This window comes from Palaemon carinicauda, chromosome 31 (genome assembly GCF_036898095.1).
Source record: "Palaemon carinicauda isolate YSFRI2023 chromosome 31, ASM3689809v2, whole genome shotgun sequence".
In the NCBI taxonomy this organism is placed as follows: Eukaryota; Metazoa; Arthropoda; class Malacostraca; order Decapoda; family Palaemonidae; genus Palaemon; species Palaemon carinicauda.
In genome coordinates, this window is record NC_090755.1 from 30897165 (window position 1) to 30918324 (window position 21160).

A 21160-nucleotide genomic window follows, 5' to 3' on the forward strand; every position below is an offset into this window, starting at 1 on the left:
CAATAAATTATAACGTGATAAAATAATTACTAAAAGCCTTAAACACACTTCCGTACACTGAGGGAAGGGTCGGCCATCTTTACTCTATGGAAAAACCAGAGATAAAAAAAAAAACAAAGGGCAAAACACTTTTCCTCTACTTTCAAAAGCATTTCTTTTGAAGATAGTATTGAATAATCCAACACGGCGAAAGCAATAAAACCAAAACCAAGTACTTCACCAATTCGGTAGAAAACTCGAGGTCATAAAGCGAGTGGAACCAACTTGTCGACAAGACCGACAGAGAAGAACTGGAGATCTTTACAAGTATATGCGGTATCTGGCCGATAGTCGGCGCTGGTGGTCACACCCGCAACCTTCACGGCGATCGCTCGCGAGTTTTTGGAATCTGTCGAGCCGTCGGAGACGTCAGCTATTATATATTCACCGGCTAAGTTTAATATTTAAAAATACAAATTATTTCCAAATTTGCCATTTGTTCCACAACTGTAATATAACAAATTCGTAGATAATTTGTATTTTTCATAACTATACAATCCTTAGCTATTTAATAGGGGTACTACTTTCGGCGTAGCAGAAATACCGAGCGATTAATTTTCTAACAAGGGTTTACTACCCACACCGCTAGTTAGCGGAAGTAGGGAAGGGTAGCTTGCTACCCCCCCCCCCACACACACACACACACCTGTGCTTGAGCTCACTTTGCTTGGAGGTAGGACTTTGTGGGATAGGGTTGGCAGGCATGTTTGGTTAAATAGCTAAGGTTTGTATAGTTAGGAAAAATACAAATTATCTACGAATTTGTCATTTGTTCCGTAACTGGAATACAAACCACGCTACTTAATAGGGGTGACTCACCCATTAGGAAGGGTGGACATCCAAGCCAGTCTGGCTTTTGGCTTTGCCCGGGGACTCCTTACTTGAGTGTGTAAGCACTCAAGAAATAAGGAGTCTCTGCACCTCGCTAAAACCTTGCTACGCAAGGTCTGCGGCCTACGCAAGCTGTGTGTGAAGTTATGAAGAACTGTGACTCGTCCTAGAAAGTTGTTCTGAAGTTCTTTAGATGGAAACTTGTAGACTAGGACTTTCCCAATACCATCTCATCAGGGTATGGGGACGTAACAGTATTAATATTAATACAGTACTAGGAACACAAGGAGCATGGTTTACCTGCAGTGGTTTGCGGTCAGCTATGCAGAGAACCCAGTATGCTGCTTTCCCCAAGAGAGGGGATGATGAAGAAAACCTTTTCATTCATGCAGACTAAAACCGGGTAATAGTGCCCTCAACCTTCTGCTACTTGTCCAATAAGGAGCTTGAGGTTTTAAACCAGCTGTTGTGCAGCCACCACAGGACCGACAGAGAGCGTATCGAGTCTCCTGTGGGTCACATCTCGCAGGTAGTGGGATGTGAACGTTGTTTAACGTTTCCACACCCCAGCTTGAAGAACCTGCGTCACTGAAAAATTTCTTTTGAAGGCCAGGGACGTAGCTATGCCCCAGACATCATGTGCTCTGGGGCGACGTGACGGAGGAGGGTCTGGATTCAGTGCTAGGTCAATGACCCTGCAAATCCATGCAGAGATGGTGTTCTAGGTGACCCTCCTCTTAGTCCTTCCTGTGCTGACAAATAGTGCTGGCACACGAGGACGGGCTGCGGCTGTTCTTTTGAGGTACAGCCTCAAGCTCCTTACTGGGCATATTAAGAGATGGTCTGGGTCATCTGTTACAGTACGGAGACTTGAAATCCGGAAGGAGTCAAATCGAGGATCCGCTACTCCTGGATTCTGAGTCTTAGCAATAAACTCAGGGACGAAGCTGAACGTTACCTCCCCTCATCCCCTTGAATGGGCGATGTCATACAATAGACCATGAAGTTCACTGACTCGCTTGGCCGAGGCCAAAGCTAGCAGGAACACCGTCTTCCAGGTTAGGTGGCGATTTGATGCCTGGCTTAATGGTTCATAGGGAGGTCTCTTAAGAGACCTGAGAACTCGAACCACGTTCCATGGGGGAGGTCTCACTTCCGACTGAGGGCAGGTAAGTTCATAACTCCGTATGAGTAGAGAAAGTTCTAGCGATGAGGAAATGTCCATTCCTTTCAGCCTGAAGGCCAGGCTTAAGGCTGAGCGATGGCCTTTCACTGCCGAGACTGAAAGGCGCATTTCTTCACGCAAATACACGAGGAATTTCGCTATTGTTGGAATAGTGGCATCGAGTGGAGAGATACCCCTTCCACAACACCAACCACAGAAGACTTTCCACTTTGCCTGGTAGACTGCTGCTGAAGACTTTTGCAGGTGTCCAGACATCCTGATCACAACTTGTGAAAATCCTCTCTCAGAGAGATGCTGGATAGTCTCCAGGCGTGAAGCTGTAGTGAACCTACGGCTTTGTGGAAGATGTTGGCATGTGGTTGTTTGAGTAGATTGTGTCGTAGAGGGAGTTCTCTTGGTGGCTCCGTTAGGAGTTGCAGAAGGTTCGGGAACCATTCTGTGTGATGCCATAGCGGAGCTAAGAGGGTCATTGAAAGATTGATCGATGTTCTGGTCTTGTTGAGTACTCTCCTCATCAGACAGAACGGGGCAAAGGCAAAAACGTCGATGTGGAGAATGGTGTCTATAATCATGCCTAGGTGAACCAGTCTTTGATTGGGCAGCAGAGCGGACTTCTCGAGACTTACCCTGACCCTTAGGTTCTGGCAAAGTCCTAGATGTTTGTCTCGGTGTCAAAGAGGGAGTGACTCCGAGTCTGCTAGGATCAGGCCGTCATCCAGATAATGGAGGAGACGGAAACCGATCCTGAGTGCCCACAAAGATATTAGGGTAAAAACTCTGGTGAAACCCTGTGGTGCTGTGGAGAGACCGAAACACAGCACCTTGAACTGGTACTCCTTCTTGTTTATGCTGAATCCTAAGTACTTCCTTGAAGACGGATGGACTGGAATCTGGAAGTACGCGTCCTTCGGATCTTGTATACACAAGAAGTCTTGCGGTTTACTGCAACACTGACTGTGTCTACGGTCTCCATGCTGACCGGAGTTTGCTTTAATATGACAAATTCGGAGATAATTTGTATTTTTCCTAACCATACAAACCTTAGCTATTTACATGGGGTATTACTTTCGGCGTAGCTGAAATGGCTTGCCATTAGATTTTTAACGAGGGTTAACTACCCCTCGCTAGTTAGCGAGGGGGTAGGGGAGGGATAGCTAGCTACCCCTCCCCCCTCACACACCGGTGAACTGATTCACTTCGAATAGAGGTAGGACTTCACGGGGGACAGGGCTGGCGGGCAAGTATGTGTAAATAGCTAAGGTTTGTATGGTTAGGAAAAATACAAATTATCTCCGAATTTGTCATTTGTTCCGTAACCGAAATACAAACCACGCTATTTACATGGGGTGACTTAACCCTTAGGTAGGGTGGTAAGTCCCAGCCTTACTGGCTTTGGCTTTGCCCGGGGAGTCTGAATCCGAGTGTGTAGCACTCGAGATAAGGAGTCCCTGCACCTCGCAAGTTCCTTGCTCCGCAAGGAACGTGCGGCCTACATAAGCTTGTGTGAAGGAATGAAGTGTGACTTGTCCTAGGAAGTCGACCTGAAGTCCTTTAGATGGAATTCTAGGCTAGGACGTTCCCAATACCACCTCGTCAGGGTATGGGGGACGCGACAGTAATATTTAATACTAGGAACACAAGGAAGCATGGTTTACCTGCAGTGGTTTGAGGCCAGCTATGCAGAGAACCCAGGATGCTGCTTTCCCCAAGAGAGGGGAGGATGAAGAAAAGAGTAGGGGTCAGGCATACTTTTTCATTCATGCAGACTAAAACCAGGTAACAATGCCCTCAACCTTCTGCTACTTGTCCATTAAGGAGCCTGAGGTTAGACCAGCTGTTGTGTAGCCACCACAGGGCCGATAGAGAACGTATCGAGCCTCCTGTGGGTCACGTCCTGCAGGTAGTGGGCTGTGAATGTCGTTTGACGCTTCCAGACCCCAGCCTGTAGAACCTGCGTCACTGAGAAGTTTCTCTTAGATGTCAGGGACGTAGCGATGCCTCTGACATCGTGTGCTCTAGGGCGACGTGACAGAGGAGGGTCTGGATTCAGGGAATGGTGGATGACCCTGCGAATCCAAGTTGAGATGGTGTTCTTCGTGACCCTCCTCTTCGTAATTCCTGTCCTCACAAACAGGGCTTGCACTCGAGGACAAACTGCAGCTGTTCTCTTAAGATAGAGCCTCAGACTCCTTACTGGGCACAGTAGGGGATGGTCTGGGTCATCTGTTAAAGAACGGAGACTCGAAATCCTGAAGGAGTCGAACCGTGGGTCCGGAACTCCAGGATTCTGAGTCTTAGCAACAAACTCAGGGACGAACCCGGACGTTACCTTCCCCCATCCCCGTGAATGGGCGACGTCGTACGAGAGACCATGAAGTTCACTGACTCGCTTGGCTGAGGCCAGAGCGAGCAGGAACATCGTCTTCCAAGTCAGGTGACGATCAGAAGCCTGGCGTAATGGTTCGAACGAAGGTCTCTTAAGAGACCTGAGGACACGAACTACGTTCCATGGAGGAGGTCTCACTTCCGACTGAGGGCAGGTAAGCTCGTAGCTTCGTTGAGTAGAAAAAGTTCCAGCGAGGAGGAATTGTCCGTTCCTTTCAGCCTGAAGGCCAGGCTTAAGGCTGAGCAATAGCCTTTCACTGCCGAGACCGAAAGGCGCATTTCTTCCCGCAAATACACAAGAAACTCCGCTATTGCTAGAATAGTGGCATCGAGAGGAGAGATACCCCTCCCACGACACCAACCACAGACGACTCTCCACTTCGCCTGGTAGACCCCTGTAGATGACTTTCGCAGGTGTCAAGACATCCTTTCCGCAACTTGTTGCGAAAAGCCTCTCTCTGTGAGGAGATGCTGGATAGTCTCCAGGCGTGAAGCCGAAGCGATGCTACGGCTTTGTGGAAGATGTTGCAGTGTGGTTGCTTGAGTAGCTCGTGTCGTGGAGGAAGTTCTCTCGGGAGTTCCATCAGGAGCTGCAGAAAGTCCGGGGACCACTCTGCATGCCATAGCAGGGTTATAAAGGTCATTGACAGGTTGACCGATAGTCTGGTCTTGTTAAGCACCCTTCTAATCAGACAGAACGGTGGGATGGCGTAAACGTCGATGTTGTCCCACCGTTGTTGGAAGGCATCTTGCCAGAGTGCCTTGGGGTCCGGGACTGGGGAACAGTACAGCGGAAGCTTTAAGTTCAAGGCTGTCGCGAACAGGTCCACTGTCGGGGAACCCCACAAAGTCAGGACTTTGTTGGTTACTAGAGGATCCAAAGACCACTTGATACTCACTATCTGCGATGCTCTGCTCAGACTGTCGGCGAGCACATTCCTCTTGCTTGGAATGAAGAGAGCCGATAGTGGAATCGAGTGGACTTCTGACCATCTCAGTATCTCTACTGCAAGATGGGATAGCTGTTGTGAAAAGGTACCTCCCTGCTTGTTGATGTAAGCCACTACCGTGGTGTAGTCGCTCATGACCACCACGGAGTGACCCGCCAGGATCTGTTGGAATTGTTGAAGTGCCAGATATACGGCCTTCACTTCTCGCAGATTTATGTGGAGGCACTTTTCTGATTCTGAACATAGGCCTGAGATCCTGTGGTCCAGAACGTGGGGCCCCCACCCTTCTTTGAAGCGTCCAAAAACAGCATCAAATCCGGGGGGAGGACGAGAAGATCCACTCCCTTTCGAAGGTTTCCGTCCGTCACCCACCACTGAAGTTCCGTCCGTTCCACAAGACCCATAGGGACCAGAATGTCCGGGGAATCGTGGCCTTGATTCCACCGGGACCTGACCCACCATTGCAGGGATCTCATCCTGAGGCGGCCATTTGGAACCAGACGGGGCAAGGAGGAAAGGTGCCCTAGGAGACGTAACCACGATTGGGCTGGACGCTCTCCTCGTCTGAGGAAAGGATCTGCGACCCTCCTCAGCCTTGCTATCCTGTCGTCTGATGGAAAGGCTTTGTGGAGATTGGTGTCCAATATCATGCCTAGATATACCAGTCGTTGAGATGGAAGCAGAGAAGACTTCTCGAGATTTACCATGATCCCTAGATCTTGGCAAAGTCCCAGAAGCTTGTCTCAGTGTCGAAGAAGGGTCGACTCCGAGTCTGCCAGGATCATCCAGTCGTCCAGATAGCAGAGGGGACGGATGCCGATCCCGTGTGCCCACGAAGATATCAGGGTGAACACACTGGTGAATACCTGGGGTGCTGTGGAGAGACCGAAACACAGCACCTTGAACTGGTAGATCTTGTTGTCTAGGCTGAATCTTAAGTACTTCCTTGAAGACAGATGGATTGGGATCTGGAAGTACGTGTCCATCAGATTCAGTGTACACATGAAGTCTTGCGGTCTCACCGCAAGTTTGACCGTGTCTGCTGTCTCCATGCTGAACAGAGTTTGTTTGACAAACTTGTTCAGAGCTGAGAGGTCGATGACGGGTCTCCAGCCTCCAGACGCCTTCTTTACGAGAAAGAGTCGATTGAAGAAGCCTGGGGAGCCGTCGACAACCTCCTGGAGAGCATCCTTCTTGAGCATGGTCTCGACTTCTGCCCGAAGGGCTAGCCCCTTTACCGATCCCATGGCATAGGACCTCAACGACACTGGATTCGCTGTCAGGGGAGGAAGAGATGTTATGAACGGGACGCGATATTCCTAACTGATCACGGAGATCGTCCAGGAATCGGACCCGAGTTGCTGCCACCTGAATGCGCAACTTTGCAGGCATCCCCCCAATGGTGGACATGCAGTGGGATTGCCAATCCTAGCGCTTGTGGCCTCGGCCGCTCCCTCTAGGATTCTTGCCTCCCCTGGAGGACTTTCCGCCCTTCTTGTCTTTGACAGGAAAGGGCTACTGCTTGGACACCTTCGTCTTTGCTGCCGCTGCCAGTTTCGTCGTCTTGGATTGGCAAGGTTGTTGAGGTGCTGGAGGTTTGTATGGCTTAGATGTAAGAGCCCTTTGGAGAAGAGAATCATGGTTCGATTTCCTCCACCTCTCAGCTGCCTGTTCCACATCCTTGGGCTCAAACAGACTCTTTCCGAGAATGGAAGAGTGTCAGAGCCTGCAGGCATCCACGGCTGGGGCCTTCCGTTTCAAGATCGAGTTTGGCCATAAGTTCGAAACTTGGAGGGCAAGAAACTCGATGGTACGTGTGCCCGAGAGGAGGAAGGTCTCCAAGGCTTTCCTGGTGCTCTCCTTGGACAGATCCTCGGGTCGCAGCAGGATGCCCAGAGACCCTAGCCAAACATCCAGCCACGAACTGGCCTGTATGGCACACTTTGCAACCTTCTCCTGACTCAGGATCTCTGTTGCCGAGAATGTCACCTGCTGGCTAGAGAGTCTCTCAAGAGAGACTCCCCTGGTAAGCTCTTCCACGGAGAGGTGGAGCGGGAGAGCTAAACAAGGCTCCTCCATGATCTCAAAGTACCTCCTCTGTTGCACACGAGGAGGTGGGAGGAGCTTGTTACCAGCAGAGGAACGGCTGGAGGAGGCGAGCTCGGAAAGCTGGCCCTCAACCTTATCTCTGGCACTCTTCACCCCTTGGGACCAAGGCAGAGCTGCACTGGCCTTAAAGGGTTTCTGAGTGCCATAGACTTGGTCCAGGACCGTATCCTTGCCTTTACGAGGGGCGGTCTCCGAGTCCTTGAACTTGTTGAGATGCCTCATCAGAGTCAGGACTTGCCAGAAGGCATGCTCTGAATCATGCTGCTCTCCTCCTGGTGAACTGGCAGCAAAATCTCCTGTCCCCAAAGGCTCTACTTGGGGGAACTCTTAGAGTCCTTCGATTCCCTCCTAGGAGGGATATGTAACTCCAACGAAGAAGTCTGAGGGCTCTTCTCTCCCTAACACGGGACGATTCTCCTGCTCGAGGTGGGGTTTTTCCCATTGGTGCGGTGGGAGAAGGTCTCACCTTGGTAGAGGGAGCGCGCTGGCGCTCGTGTGATGGAAAGAACCCAGGGGTCGCGCGCGAGAGACGCTGGCGCTCGCGCGATGGGAAAAACCCAGGGGTCGCGCGCGAGACCGTTGAAAACACTCTCGTGCGCGCGCGGGCGTGCGAAGACAAAACATTAATGGCTACCAAGCGAGGGTGAGAGCAGACACGTCTGCCCATCACCCGAGCCAAAAGCGAAGTGAATCAGTTCACCGGTGTGTGAGGGGGGGGAGGGGTAGCTAGCTACCCCTCCCTAACTAGCGAGGGGGTAGTTAACCCTCGTTAAAAATCTAATGGGTCGCCATTTCAGCTACGCCGAAAGTAATACCCCATGTAAATAGCGTGGTTTGTATTTCGGTTACGGAACAACTGGGCCTCTGCCCACAGAGTTCGCCCCGGATTTGTCCTCAGGGGAGGTCGAGGTGTTGTGAACAGGACGCGATATCCCTGACTGATTACGGAAATCGGCCAGGAAACGGCCCTGAGTTGCCGCAACCTGTCTGCGCAACCTTGTAGGTATCCCGCCACTGGCGGACATGCAGGGGAACTGGCAATCCTAGCATTTGCGGCCTCGGCTGCTCCTTCTAGGATTCTTCCCTCACCTGGGGGACTAATTACCTTTCTTGTCCTTGACTGGAAAGGGCTTAGACCCCACTGTCTTAGCTGCCATTGCTTTGGTGGGACGTGGTTGCTGAGGTGCTGGAGGTTTATAGGGCTTGAATGTCAAAGCCCCATATAGGAGGGAGTCTTGGTGACTTCCTACACCTCTCAGCCGCCTGCTTCACGTCCTTAGGCTCAAACAGGTTCGTTCCCATAACGAAAGAATGTCTGAGCCTGTAGATTTTGGTGCTAGGGAGGGATGCAGGACTCCAACCACGACGGAGGCAGGCTCTTCTCCACCCCTATTCGAGAAGACTTTACCACGCGAGGTGGGGTTTCCCTTAATGGTGTGATTGGGGAACGTCTCGCCTCCCGTGACTCTCCTGAGGGCGGGAAAACTTCATCCAAAGGTGAGGGAGAAAAGTCTGAGGGGGGAGAGTGCCTGCCACGAAGACTTACGAGGAGACAGCTACGTCCTCGTAGAAGTTACCTCGTCCGAAACTCCTCTTTTCCTCATCGGGGGAGTGGAAGTAGCCAAGGATTTGTGGCTCAACTCAGAGAGAACAGCTTAAAAGCCTGTGCTACCGCTCTGATTAGAGTCCCAAACCAGGCTGCCGGCTGCCCTGTCAGACACTCCCTCTGGAGGGGAAGTCGCCTGTAAAAAGACAAGGAAGGCATGTCCCTGGGCCTTTCTGGAACCTTACCTCCCACCGGCAAGCGCTCTGTTCTGTGCTTGGTGGGGGGAATGTGGCGATGGCGCCCTTATCGCGCAATGTCCGGCAGCCTCGCGCGGGGGAGGGTATTGGTGATTGCGCTAGGGAGCACGCTCGCGCGTTGGGGAATACCCGGGGGTCGCGCACGAGAGACTGTCGAAGCGCTGATGCGGGCGCGGGAATACCCTGGGCTCGCGCGCGGGAGATTGCTGAAAATACTCGCGCGCGGGCGAGACTTCATAAAGTGCGCAGGATCAGAATGAAGACTATTGGCGCGCACGCGGGAAACCATCGGTACCCGAGCACGAAAAAGATTGTCGGCCATCGGTGCTCGCGCGCGGACAATCGTCGGCGCTTACGTGCATACGAAGATCGTCAGTACTTGCACGCGAAAGAAGATCGGCGGCGCTTGAGCACGTTAGAAGATCGTCAGCGCTTGCGAGCGAAAGAAGATCGTCGGCGCTGACGCGCGAAAGAAGATCGTCAGCGCTTGCGCATATAAGAAGATTGTCAGCCCTTGCGCGCGAAAGAAGATCGTCAGCGATTGCGCGCGAAAGATCGTCGGCGCTTGCACGCATACGAAGATCGTTGGTGTAAGAAGATCATCGGCGAGCACGCGCTAGGAAGCAGGGACAGCTGACAGGACGATCAGGAACTGGGATGTGTCCTTAAAAAGGGCGGGCATCCCCCGATGAGGACCGTAGAGAGGACTGCTTCAGAGTCCAGAGCCGAAGTCCTTCGTTGCAGTGCAAGGTTGAGCTGGTAGATCGGTAGGTTAGCTGGCTGGACAATCAACACTGGAAGTCCTGCTTGATACTCCGAGGAAGGGTCTCTATGAGAGACCTTTCCCACAAACGGGAGAGGTGCCCTTCGTAGAAGAGACTAGGAGACACTCGCAGGCTGAATCACTGGTGAGCGCCTGTGCGCTATCTCAGGAAACTCCAACGATGTGCGCTGATGCGCAGTCCCCGGAACAGGATGTCTCTGGATGGCAGTCTCAGGAACAGCAGGAACGGAGACGGCAGGTCAGCAGTTCTAGGAGATGGTTGGGCTAATCAGGAACAATCCTCCGAAGAGGGGTCTCTATGAGTGGCCTCTCTCGCGAATGAAAGAGGTGAACACTTCGTAGAAGAGACTTGAAGACACTGGTGATGGCGCCCCTTAGGGCCATTGGATCAGCAAGCTGACCTATAAGGAGCAATCCTCCGAAGAGGAGTCCTTAAGAGTGGACTCCCTCGCGAACGAGAGAGGACACAAGACTGATCCTGCAGCTGCTCAGCCCCCTGAGCATAGCTGCAGGTGCGACCGCTCAGCCCCAAGAGCATAGCCACCTGAAGTTTTCATGCGTCCGGCCTTGCAACCGCTCAGCTCCTTGAGCATGGTTACAAGTGCGGTCGCTCAGCACCAAGAGCATTACCACCTGAGGACCAGGAAAACCCATCCAGGAATTATTAAGGTATGAGAAGTTCCCCCTCTGCAGGGGGAAGCTCTCACACCTGGGAAGGGAACCTCCCTCGGAAGGGCGAGAACTGTAACAAAAAACACAATTATAACAGAATCATAATTATGTAATTCATCTAAGAATGATCACAAATAGTAAAAACCACTGACCCCCGAAGGGAAGTGTTCTCCACAGAGAAGCTGAAAAGTTAATAATACAATTAGATTTCATTAAAAATAATTGAGACAAATAAACGGAATAGCAACCCAACCCGCAACGGGAAAGGAGCTTCTGTAATAGTACGTAGTAGTAGTAATGGGTGAACGACCTCGAATAGAGAGAGAGAGACCGTAGTCAAATTAAACTCCCACATTCCCTTCGCTGAGAATCCAAGTTCCCCATAGGAAAGGAAGAACAGCGAAGATAATAGATGAATGAAGAAAGTCCAGCAATGACGATTCCCCACCGCGGCCGAGGTAACGGAAAAGCCGATGGACCAAGAGGGAGAGGTCGTACCCCATGACGTGGAACCGTGGTGGCCTTGCACTACGCAGGTGTCGTTGTCGTACATTACACACACAGCACAAACACTGAGAAGAAAACTTACTACATTTCTATACACAAATATATACATAATCATAAAGAATGTTTATATATATATATCACAAGTACTGTATAAGAAAAAGTAAAAAAAAAAAAAAAAAAGCATTAATAGCTGTCAAAGAGGCGAGGGTGAAAGCGGACAAGTCCAATCACCACCTGAGCCAAAGTAAAAGTGAGCTCGCCACACAGGTGTGTGAGGGGGGGGGGGGGTAGCAAGCTACCCCTCCCTACCCCCCACTAACTAGCGATGGGGGTAGTAAACCCTCGTTATAATTCTAATGGCTCGTCTTTTCAGGTACGCAGAAAGTAATACCCATATTAAATAGCGTGGTTTGTATTTCAGTTACGGAACAAGTTAAAATTACAATTATACATACATATACCAAGGCACTTCCCCCAAATTTTGGGGGGTAGCCGACATCAACAAATGAAACAAAAACAAAAAAGGGTACCTCTACTCTTTACGTTCCTCCCAGCCTAACAAGGGACTCAACTGAGTTCAGCTGGTACTGCTAGGGTGCCACAGCCCACCCTCCCCCGTTATCCACCACAGATGAAGCTTCATAATGCTGAATCTATATTAATTTCACTAAAAATAATTGAGACAAACAATCGGAAGCGCAGCCTAACCCGCGAACGGGAAAGGATCTCTTCCCAATAGTACACTGTTGTTGAAAGGTGAACGACCTTGAGAAGAGAAAGACCGTAGTCAATCTCTGAGAGGCCATATTCCCTTCGCTCAGTAATCCATGTTTCCCGTAGAAAAAGGGAAAAGGCGAAGATAATAGTTGAATGAAGGGGGTCCAGGCGATGATGATTCCCCTGCAGCGGCCGAGTTAACGGTTATATGCCGGCGGGAAGACCGATGGACCAGAGAGGAAGAGGTTGTTCCCCACGAAGTGGAACTGTGCTGGCCTTGTTCCGGTGCTAATGTACGCAAGTGACGTTGTCGTATATGTATCACATGCACAGCACAAACACTGAAAAGGAAACTTATCACATTTCTATACACATATATATATACATGTAATAGAAAAACTAAGTTAAAAGACAAAATATAAAGGCAGTCCAGAATAGGCGAGAGGGAGAGCGGAAACAACCGATCTCCATCCAAGCCAAAAGTAAAGTGACTAAATCACAGGTGTGTGAACGGGAGTGGTAGCAAGCTACCTCCCCCCTACCCTCACTAACTAGGGGTGTGGGTAGTTAACCTTCGCTAAATTTTAATGGCTCGTCATTTCAGCTCCGCCGAAAGTATAACCCCTAATAAATAGCTAAGGTTTGTACAGTATTCCAGTTACAGAACAGAGGCACAAGTGTAAGCTGAACCCGCCTGTTAGAACCGAGACCAAAAAACTATGGAATCATCCTCCCCATATCTGCGATGATGGGGTTCCGGCCAAAAGCTGAGAGTCCTACCCCAAGCATTGGATCCCCCAGGATTCCGAAGACCCAACACTTAAGAATTGTTCTGCCAAAAAGGTCCAAATCATCTTTGGGATGGCTGAGATCAACCAATATTCTCACATATAGCTTTGAATGCAAATACCTCCCAACCGTGACACCTCCTCCGATTCATCGAAGCAGGCAGCAATAACGGATGTAAAAACATCCCCTCCAGCGGCTATAATTGATATAGAAACATCTGTGCCAAAAAATAAAAATATACATTATATATATATATATATATATATATATATATATATATATATATATATATATATATATATATATATATATATATATATATATATATATGTGTGTGTGTGTGTACATAATATATACAGTACACATATATAATAAGGGAAATTTTTTCTCAGCGTTGGGACAGCAATACAAAAGTTTATAAAATTAAGAGAAGGTTGAAGTAATATTAAGAGGAAGAAAATGATGAGAGAGAAATTGAGATTCAAACTGGGGGAGCAATTTCCATAAGTTCGAGAGCCCGCTTGCGCATCACCAAGTTTCAACATGGGAATGATATACCGTGCTGAAGATCAATGACTTCATCCAGGCATTTTCTTGTTAAGAGGGTTGTGTCATGGAGGGAGTTCTCTTGAAGACTCCATCAGGAGTTGTAGAGGGTCCGGAAACCATTTCACACGATGCCATAGCAGAGCTATGAGGGTCATTGAAAGATAGACCAATGTTCTGGGCTTGTTGAGTAACCTCCTAATCAGAAAGAACGGGGGAAAGGCGTAAATGTCGATGTTTTCCCACCCTTGTTGGAATGCATGTTGCCAGAGAGCCTTGGCCTCTGGGACTGGGGAGCAGTACAACCGAAGCCTGAAGTTCAGGGATGTTGCGAACAGATCCACTGTCGGAGAACCCCATAAAGTCAAGACTTTGTTAGCAACTAGATGATCCAAAGACCATTCGGTACTGTGCTCACTATCTGAGATGCTCAGCTCAGGTTGTCGGCAAGCTCATTCCTCTTGCCTGGGATCAAGTGTGCTAATAGTGGTATTGAATGAATCTCGGACCATCTCAATATCTTTACTGCTAGATGGGATAGGGGATGCAAAACAGTACCTCCTTACTTGTTGATGTAAGCCACTACAGAGGTGTTGTCGTTCATCACCACCACTGAGTGGCCTACCAGGAACTGATGGAACTGTTGAAGGGCCAGAAAGATGGCCTTCATTTCTAAGAGATTTATGTGGAAGTATTTTATTGACGTGTCGTGAGGCCCGTGTGGCCCCCACCCTTCTTTTGAAGCGTCTGAGAAAAGCTTCAAATCTGGGGGAGGACAAGAAGATCTACACCTTTCCGCAGGTTCTCGACTGCCACCCACCACTCGAGGTCCGCCCGTTTCGCTGGTCCCATGGGGATCAGAGTGTCCGGGGAGTCAAAGGCTCGATTCCACCTGTACTTAAGCTGCCACTGGAGGGATCGAATCCTGAGGCAGCCGTTGGGAACTAGTTTGTCTCGGTGTTGAAGGGTCAACACCGAGTCTGCTAGGATTAGCCAGTTGTCCAGGTAACGAAGAAGACGGATGCCGATCCTGTGTGCCCAAGATGACACTAGGGTGAACATTGGTGAAGACTTAGGGTGCTGTGGAGAGACCGAAGCACAGTACCCTGAACTGGTATTTCTTGTTATCTAGGGTGAATCTTATATACTTCCTTGAAGACGGATGGCTTGGGATCCGGAAGTACGTGTCCTTTAGGTTCAGTGTGCATATAAAGTCCTATGGTCTTACCGCTTGTTTGACCGTGTCTGACGTCTCCATGCTGAACAGAGTTTGTACGACAAACTTGTTCAGAGCCGAAAGGTCGATGACAGGTCTCCAGCCTCCAGACGCCTTTTATCACTAGAAAGAGTCGACTGAAAAAGCCTGGGGACTCATCGAGGACTTTTGCCAAAAGGGCTAGGACTTTTGCCAAAAGGGCTAGCCCTTTTGCTGATCCCATCACAAAGGGTTATATTGACACTGGACTCCTGATTAGGGAAGGGAGAGATGACGTAAACGGGACACAATACCCTGAACAAATAAACGGAGACAGTCCAGAGATCACCCTTGAGTTGCTTCCACCTGTTCCAGCAACTTTGCAGGCATCCCCCCACTGGTAGACAAGTGGGGGGGGGGAGTGCCTATCCTAGTGTTTGCAGCCATGACCGCTCCCTCTAGGATATTTTCCTCCCCTGGAGGATTTTGTGCCTTTCCTGTCCTTGGTCAGAAAGGGCTTTCTAGACACCTTCTTCTTCACTGTTGTCTTGCTTGTCAAGGTCTTACCTGGGTTAGGCTGATGAAGAGCTGGTGGTTTGTAGGGACTGGATGTATAGGCCCTGTGGAGGAGAGAGTCCTGGTGCGACTTCCTCCATCTCTCTGCAGCCTGTTCCTTGTCCTTTGGCTCGAACAATGAGGACCCCTCTAGAGGGGAGTTCCTGAGCCTAGCAATCTCGGCCTTCGAGACTTGGTGGACTAGAAATTCGATGGGCCGAGTACCAAAAAAAAGGAGTCTCCAAAGCTTTCCTAGTACTTTCTTTGGAAAAATCTTCGGTCCATACCAGGATTCCCAACCAAAGATCAAGCTACGAAGTAGCCTGCATGGCATACTTCGTGACCTTCTCCTGATTGAGGATCTCCATTGTCAAGAAAGCGACCTGACGGCTGGAGAGTCTTGGTCAGCTCTTCCAGAGAATGGTGGAGTGGAAGATCTGGTTAAGACTCGTCCAAGACCTCGTAGTACCTCCTCTGCTGAACAGGAGGGGGTAGGAGGAGCTAGACAGAAAAGCCCGAACGATGACAGGAGGAGAAGTCCAAGAGCTGTTGAGCGATCTTAGCCCGAGCACTCTTCAGCCCTTGAGACCAGAGCAAGGCCAAACTAGCCTTTAAGTGCTTCTGAGTGCCAAGGACACAGTCCAAGAATGTTTCTTTGCCCTCCTGGGTGGTTATCTCTGGGTCAGCAAACCCAATGAGAACCCTTATAAGAGTTGGAAATTGACAAAAAAGCATGTTCTGACTCTTTCTGCTCCACCTCTAAAGTGGGACTAGCAGCGAAGGCTCCTTCATCCAACCCTAAGAGCTCATCTCGGGGTGGGTCACGGACATCCCTAGAATGGCTAACTGATCCTGTGGGTCTGGAAGCCCTCGTGGAGGACTTTGGAAGTCTTAGAATCCTTCGACTCCTTGCGAGGAAGAAGGTAAAACTCTAACACAGGACTGTTGGAACTATCCTTCCTGGCACCTGCTGGTGGACGAGAGGAGACTGACACCTGATCCTCAAGAGGATCCCTCAACAGAGGTGGTGGTGAGCCAGGAGAGCTTCTGGAAGGGGTACCAGGAAGGTTTGGCCTAGAAGCAGAAGGCCTCACAGGGGTCAGAGCTTCACCCTATAGGATGCAATGGTATCCGAGACTCTTCTTTTCCTCTTCAGGTGCGAAGCAGCCGAGGTTCCTTGCCGGGACTCTGCTGCTGCTGAAGACTGTAATGAGACGGCAGAGGCCTCCAATGAGCGTTAAGAGAAGGCAGGTCCTAAAGCCTGCACAACCGCACTGACAATGGCACCAAACCAGGGCTGCTTATTGAAGCTGTCTGAAAGGTCCCTGAAGGGAAAGGGACCGAAGGTTCCCTTTGAGGAGTCTCTTCTGGAGCCGACAGATACCGTGGGGCCGCCTTTGAAGCCGGGATCTTCAGGATCTTGAACTCCCCACAAGCGCCCTTTCCCTCTCTCCCCGGCAGTCACACTGTAATGCAATTGCGGGGAGGGGAATTTGTTGGAGAACAATGCCTGTTCTGCATTTGTGGAGAAGGCACACACTTGTGCGATGGCGAGCTGGTGAGCGCTGTCATACAGGAGAACGCTAGTGCGCTGGAGAGCGCTAAAATGCTGGCAAGCGCTAGTGAGAAGGAGCGCGTTGTACAGCTAGCGAGTGCTGTCGAGCTAGATAATGGCGAGAAATAATTGCCCGACAGTTCATTGGCGCGTGTGCGTGTGCTGATGAATGGGAGACTGACGCCAAGGAGGAGAGCCTACAGCAGTGCGATATTTGCGCGAGTGATGGAAAGGCTCCTGGCACTGGTGAGCGACGTGTTAGTCGACGATGATCGGGAGAAGAGTGCGCAGGCAGAGAACATGCAAGCAAACAGCGTGGTGGAGAACGACTAATGGGCGAGCGAAGCGTCGGTGATGAACGAGCCCCAGGTTGACGCGTGGCTAAGCATACTCTAAAGGGGATCGCTCGCAATCCACAGGCAGCGGAGAGTCCAAAGCCAAAGTCCATGGACTAGTCCCTGGATCCGGTAACCACAAGGATGACCACACCTGTAATAAGGGAGCAAGAGTCATGGACACCCCCCTACCAAGGGGAGAGGCGGGGTCGCTTCGCCAAGAGAAGTGACACCGTCTCTCGAGGACTAAGGTTGTCCAAGTGTTAAAGGGCCTGCACTGCTACTTGACGGTCCTTCAGAGGAAGGTGGGGAAGTGGAAGAAGAAGCCCCGGGCTTCTCCTGCTTCGAAGAAACCTTCAAAGGAGACAAGTCCCGCTTAGACTTCTTCCGCCATTGCCCAAACCTTTCCCACTGGGAGGCAGACCATTCCCAACACTAATTACACTATTAACAACATCACACCGTTGACCTCTGCAGGCATGACAAAGGGTGTGAGGATCGGTGTCCTCAACAGACATGAAAGTGCTGTATGTGCGTCCCTCAGGTCTAAGGCAGGTACACGTGGCTGGCAGAAGTCAACAGACACACACAGACACACTGAAATAAGAAAAAGCATTAATGGCAGTCCAATAATTGGTGAGGATGCAGAGCAGCAACGACCAGGTCTAAGGCAGGTACACGTGGCTGGCAGAAGTCAACAGACACACACAGACACACTGAAATAAGAAAAAGCATTAATGGCAGTCCAATAATTGGTGAGGATGCAGAGCAGCAACGACCATTCACCATCCGAGCCATGAGAAAAGTGAGCTCAATCACAGGTGTGAGTGGGAGGGGTAGCGAGCTAACCCCATTAACCCCTGCTAACTAGCAGGATGGGTAGTTAACCCTCACTAAATTTTAAATGGCTTGTCCTTTCAGCTTCGGCGAAAGTAATACCCCTAATGAATAATGTGGGTTTGTATTCCAGTTACAAAGCAAATAAATTTTCCTATGGGAAAGTTTTTCCCAAACAAAAATATAAATGTTGGGATTAATTCAAAAGGGCACAAACCTAACACACCCCACCTAACCTAGAAGTTCCCACGTAACAGACTAGCCTGGGGGGTTGGGCCCCCTTTCCAAGGTCACAAACCTAGTCTGGGGCAAGCTGTCCTGAGCCCATTACCCAGGTCACAAACCCTAAAAGTAAATCATAAAAAATGTCTTACTGTATGATTGAGATATCAAAGATTTACTTGTCTTGCCTATAAGACAATTCAGAAACACACTTCGGGCACTTTAACGTGCTTGTAAAAACCTATTGAATAAACTTGTAATCACCATGAAACTGTCCTATAGACTTCATACAGTATAAGAATAAAAGCAGCCATTAAGCCTGGGTACGTCATGGTCCCTGTAGGACAGAACCGATAAGTCAGGAAACAAGAAAGGGACTGGCAGCTGTCTTCTTAAGGGGGACACCATTTTCTGTGTCATAACAAAGAAAGGAAACATGCTCAAATATGGTCAATATCTTTATATATGGACTGTGATTGGTTAATGAGGAGTAAGTCATTGAAGAGAATGGCATCTCTGAACCAAACAAGTCAAAAGTAGGTATACACTTTAGGTAAAATCTATGTAACAGGGTAATCACGGACAAAACGGCACAAAAAACTAAAATCATAAATTTTAAGTAATTTGTATTTTTCCTAACAGTACTTACCTCGAACTACTTTCTTAGGAGTATCTGGAACACGAGTTAATCCGTTTAAACTTGTCAGCTTTAGATACATATACATAGGGGAATTGCATCAGTTAACACATACAAACAGAATTAGTATAATCAAGTCGAGTGGAATACTTGACTATCCCAGGGAAAAAGGAATCTTGTCTTCCATTGCAAAAAAAGGTAGGGGGGAGAGGCTATGTACAAACGAACAAACAGGAGTGATCCTATTGGTAGAAAGATTGTGTAGGATTGGCTAATGAGCAAAAAGATTTAATTAGTTAATAGGCAACAAGGTACACACACAAACGAACAGGAGAGAGTTTTTGGGAATCATAGAATGTCAACAAGCACATGAGCAATATCTCAGGTGCATAAAATGTCATTATTTTGTATTATTTTTCATGGATTTATTATGGGTCCCAGAGAATAATGTATAAAGAAGAAAATGTTAGTTTTACCATTATTTATCGATACCAAAGTAAATTTTCCCAACCCAAAACCCAAGGATAAATTTGCGTATATCTTACCATTTATTTGCAATCTAAATAAAGGTCATTTCCCAAGAAAACAGAATTTTTCTATATACAGCTGTACTTTTTTTACAGAAGCTTTTCCCATCCTAAAGTATAATAATACCAATTTCCCTTTAAGGTTACTCCATAATTGGTAGGTACAAGAATCGGGGAGCAAGGGGAGTAACTCACTACTAGTGCAAGTTCACATGTTAACCTTGAAATCTATCATGCCAACCTAACAGAGGGTGCCTAGTCCGTGCCCGCTGGAGGGGGGGGGGGGGATTTTGACACCTAAACTTGCTTAAACTGACCTACCATAGTATCTCTGAACAGTTCACAAGTACAGGGAAAACACAGAACAATGTGATTCCACCAACAATAATAGTAAAAATCATAAGAAAAATAGAAAACATTAAAGCAGCAAGGAAAATGTCATCATTATATACACCTCTTCCCCTTTAGGGCCTCACAAGCCCATTAGTTAAATTAGAAACTTTAACTACACTAGGTTAACAAACAAAACATAAGGAAAATTACCATAATCATTAACTGATTAGCTACAGCTTTGCAAAAATAATGACTAAGAATAACAGACGTACCCTAAAACTTATTATAGGCTAACAAAGAGGTTGCTTTACCAGGCGAGACTGATGGAAGCAGCTTCAATCAATCAACCATCCACTTGAATTACCTTCATTAACTCTTCCACGCTGAGGCAAATCTTCAGAGAGCTTCCCATCTGACATAGACTGAACTTGAAACTCTGCCATCGTGTCTTATATTTCTCTTCAAATGGTGACGCTGCCCTTCATTCCAACCGAGAAGGGTTATATTTCTGCGTGGTATCACTTGCCGCAGCTACAGCTGCTGCTCCCACGATAGTTTGTTTTGTTTTGGTAGCGTGAACAATGTTACCAGAATCACTACGAAAAATCTTTGAGAGTAAAGGTTCCAAATACCACCAGAAATGTTTTTCTTTGTTTGATAGTAACTGAATCATCAATATATGGTACCGAATTGATATTTTTAAAGTAAAATGGGATGTGTTATCTTAACAATCACAATAATCTGTATAACAATCAGAAACTTTATTTATTTTCTAACAAAAGATTCCTGTAAAATCGGGGTTGATTGGCTATTTAGTAAACCGGCATATATTTGTTATTAGATCCATCCAAGCTATATAGTGTAAAGAGATATGGAGTACAATTGCTGAAATTTAAACCATTACTGGTGAAGTTTATAAGGAGATAGATTATATAATTTCGCCGTATGGCAATACCATCTGCCACCTGTCGGATGTTATTGGCAATAATGTTTAAATAGTAAGTTTTAGAATTTCATTGATGAGCAACAAAGCAGTTAGAATATTGATGAAAATGGGCCATAAAAGTTGCTGTTACAACATTCGCTCGTTGCGCTTACAGTATCAAAGACTGGGACACGGGGTCCAAGAAAACATCTTTTCCCATGGAAAGGAGTCTCAGCTGATAGGTAAAGCTAAATTGAATATGAAAATCATTATGGATTATGAGATATCACGTATATCCACTCGTTTTAAAGAAAACGTTCCCACATTTTAAACATGAAATGAAGAAATTTTCTGGGAAATACGATGTTTGACCAATGTGGGTCACTAGTACGTCACGACTGACTGATTTTTTCCCAGTTCCTCCTTTCTAATCGGGCCCAGAGGTGTGAGAGCCTGGAATTTCAAGCTGTTACACGAATTCACAACTCTTGCGTGAATTGGACGGTTCTACTGATGATCTGATTTTAGGACAGACAATTTCACCGGGACCAAGATAGATTACACAAGGCTCTGTAAATACGCGAGAGAGAAATATGTCGATACATTAAAACAAATCTTCAATAATATCATCATATAAACCGGTGAATATAACGGTCATCGTCTTCATGGTATTTCCGTATAGTTATGCTTGTAGAAACTTGATTATTCCCAGCAGTGGGTG

At 48.2% G+C, this 21160-nt stretch overlaps 1 protein-coding gene across 3 annotated transcripts in view; it reads right to left on the bottom strand.

The window, feature by feature from the left end:
* The window catches only part of LOC137624378 (coiled-coil domain-containing protein 50), a 127653-nt gene extending 107506 nt beyond the window's left edge, over nt 1–20147 (bottom strand). Inside the window, exon 1 of one of the 3 annotated variants that reach the window (XM_068355098.1) lies at nt 19879–20147. In XM_068355098.1, the coding sequence (XP_068211199.1) occupies nt 19879–19957 (79 nt within the window). In that variant the 5' untranslated portion in view covers nt 19958–20147. Of the gene's footprint in view, nt 1–19825 lie in introns of all 3 variants that reach the window. The other 2 variants (XM_068355099.1, XM_068355100.1) reach the window with 2 other exon arrangements.
* Between the last annotated feature and the right edge of the window lie 1013 nt (nt 20148–21160).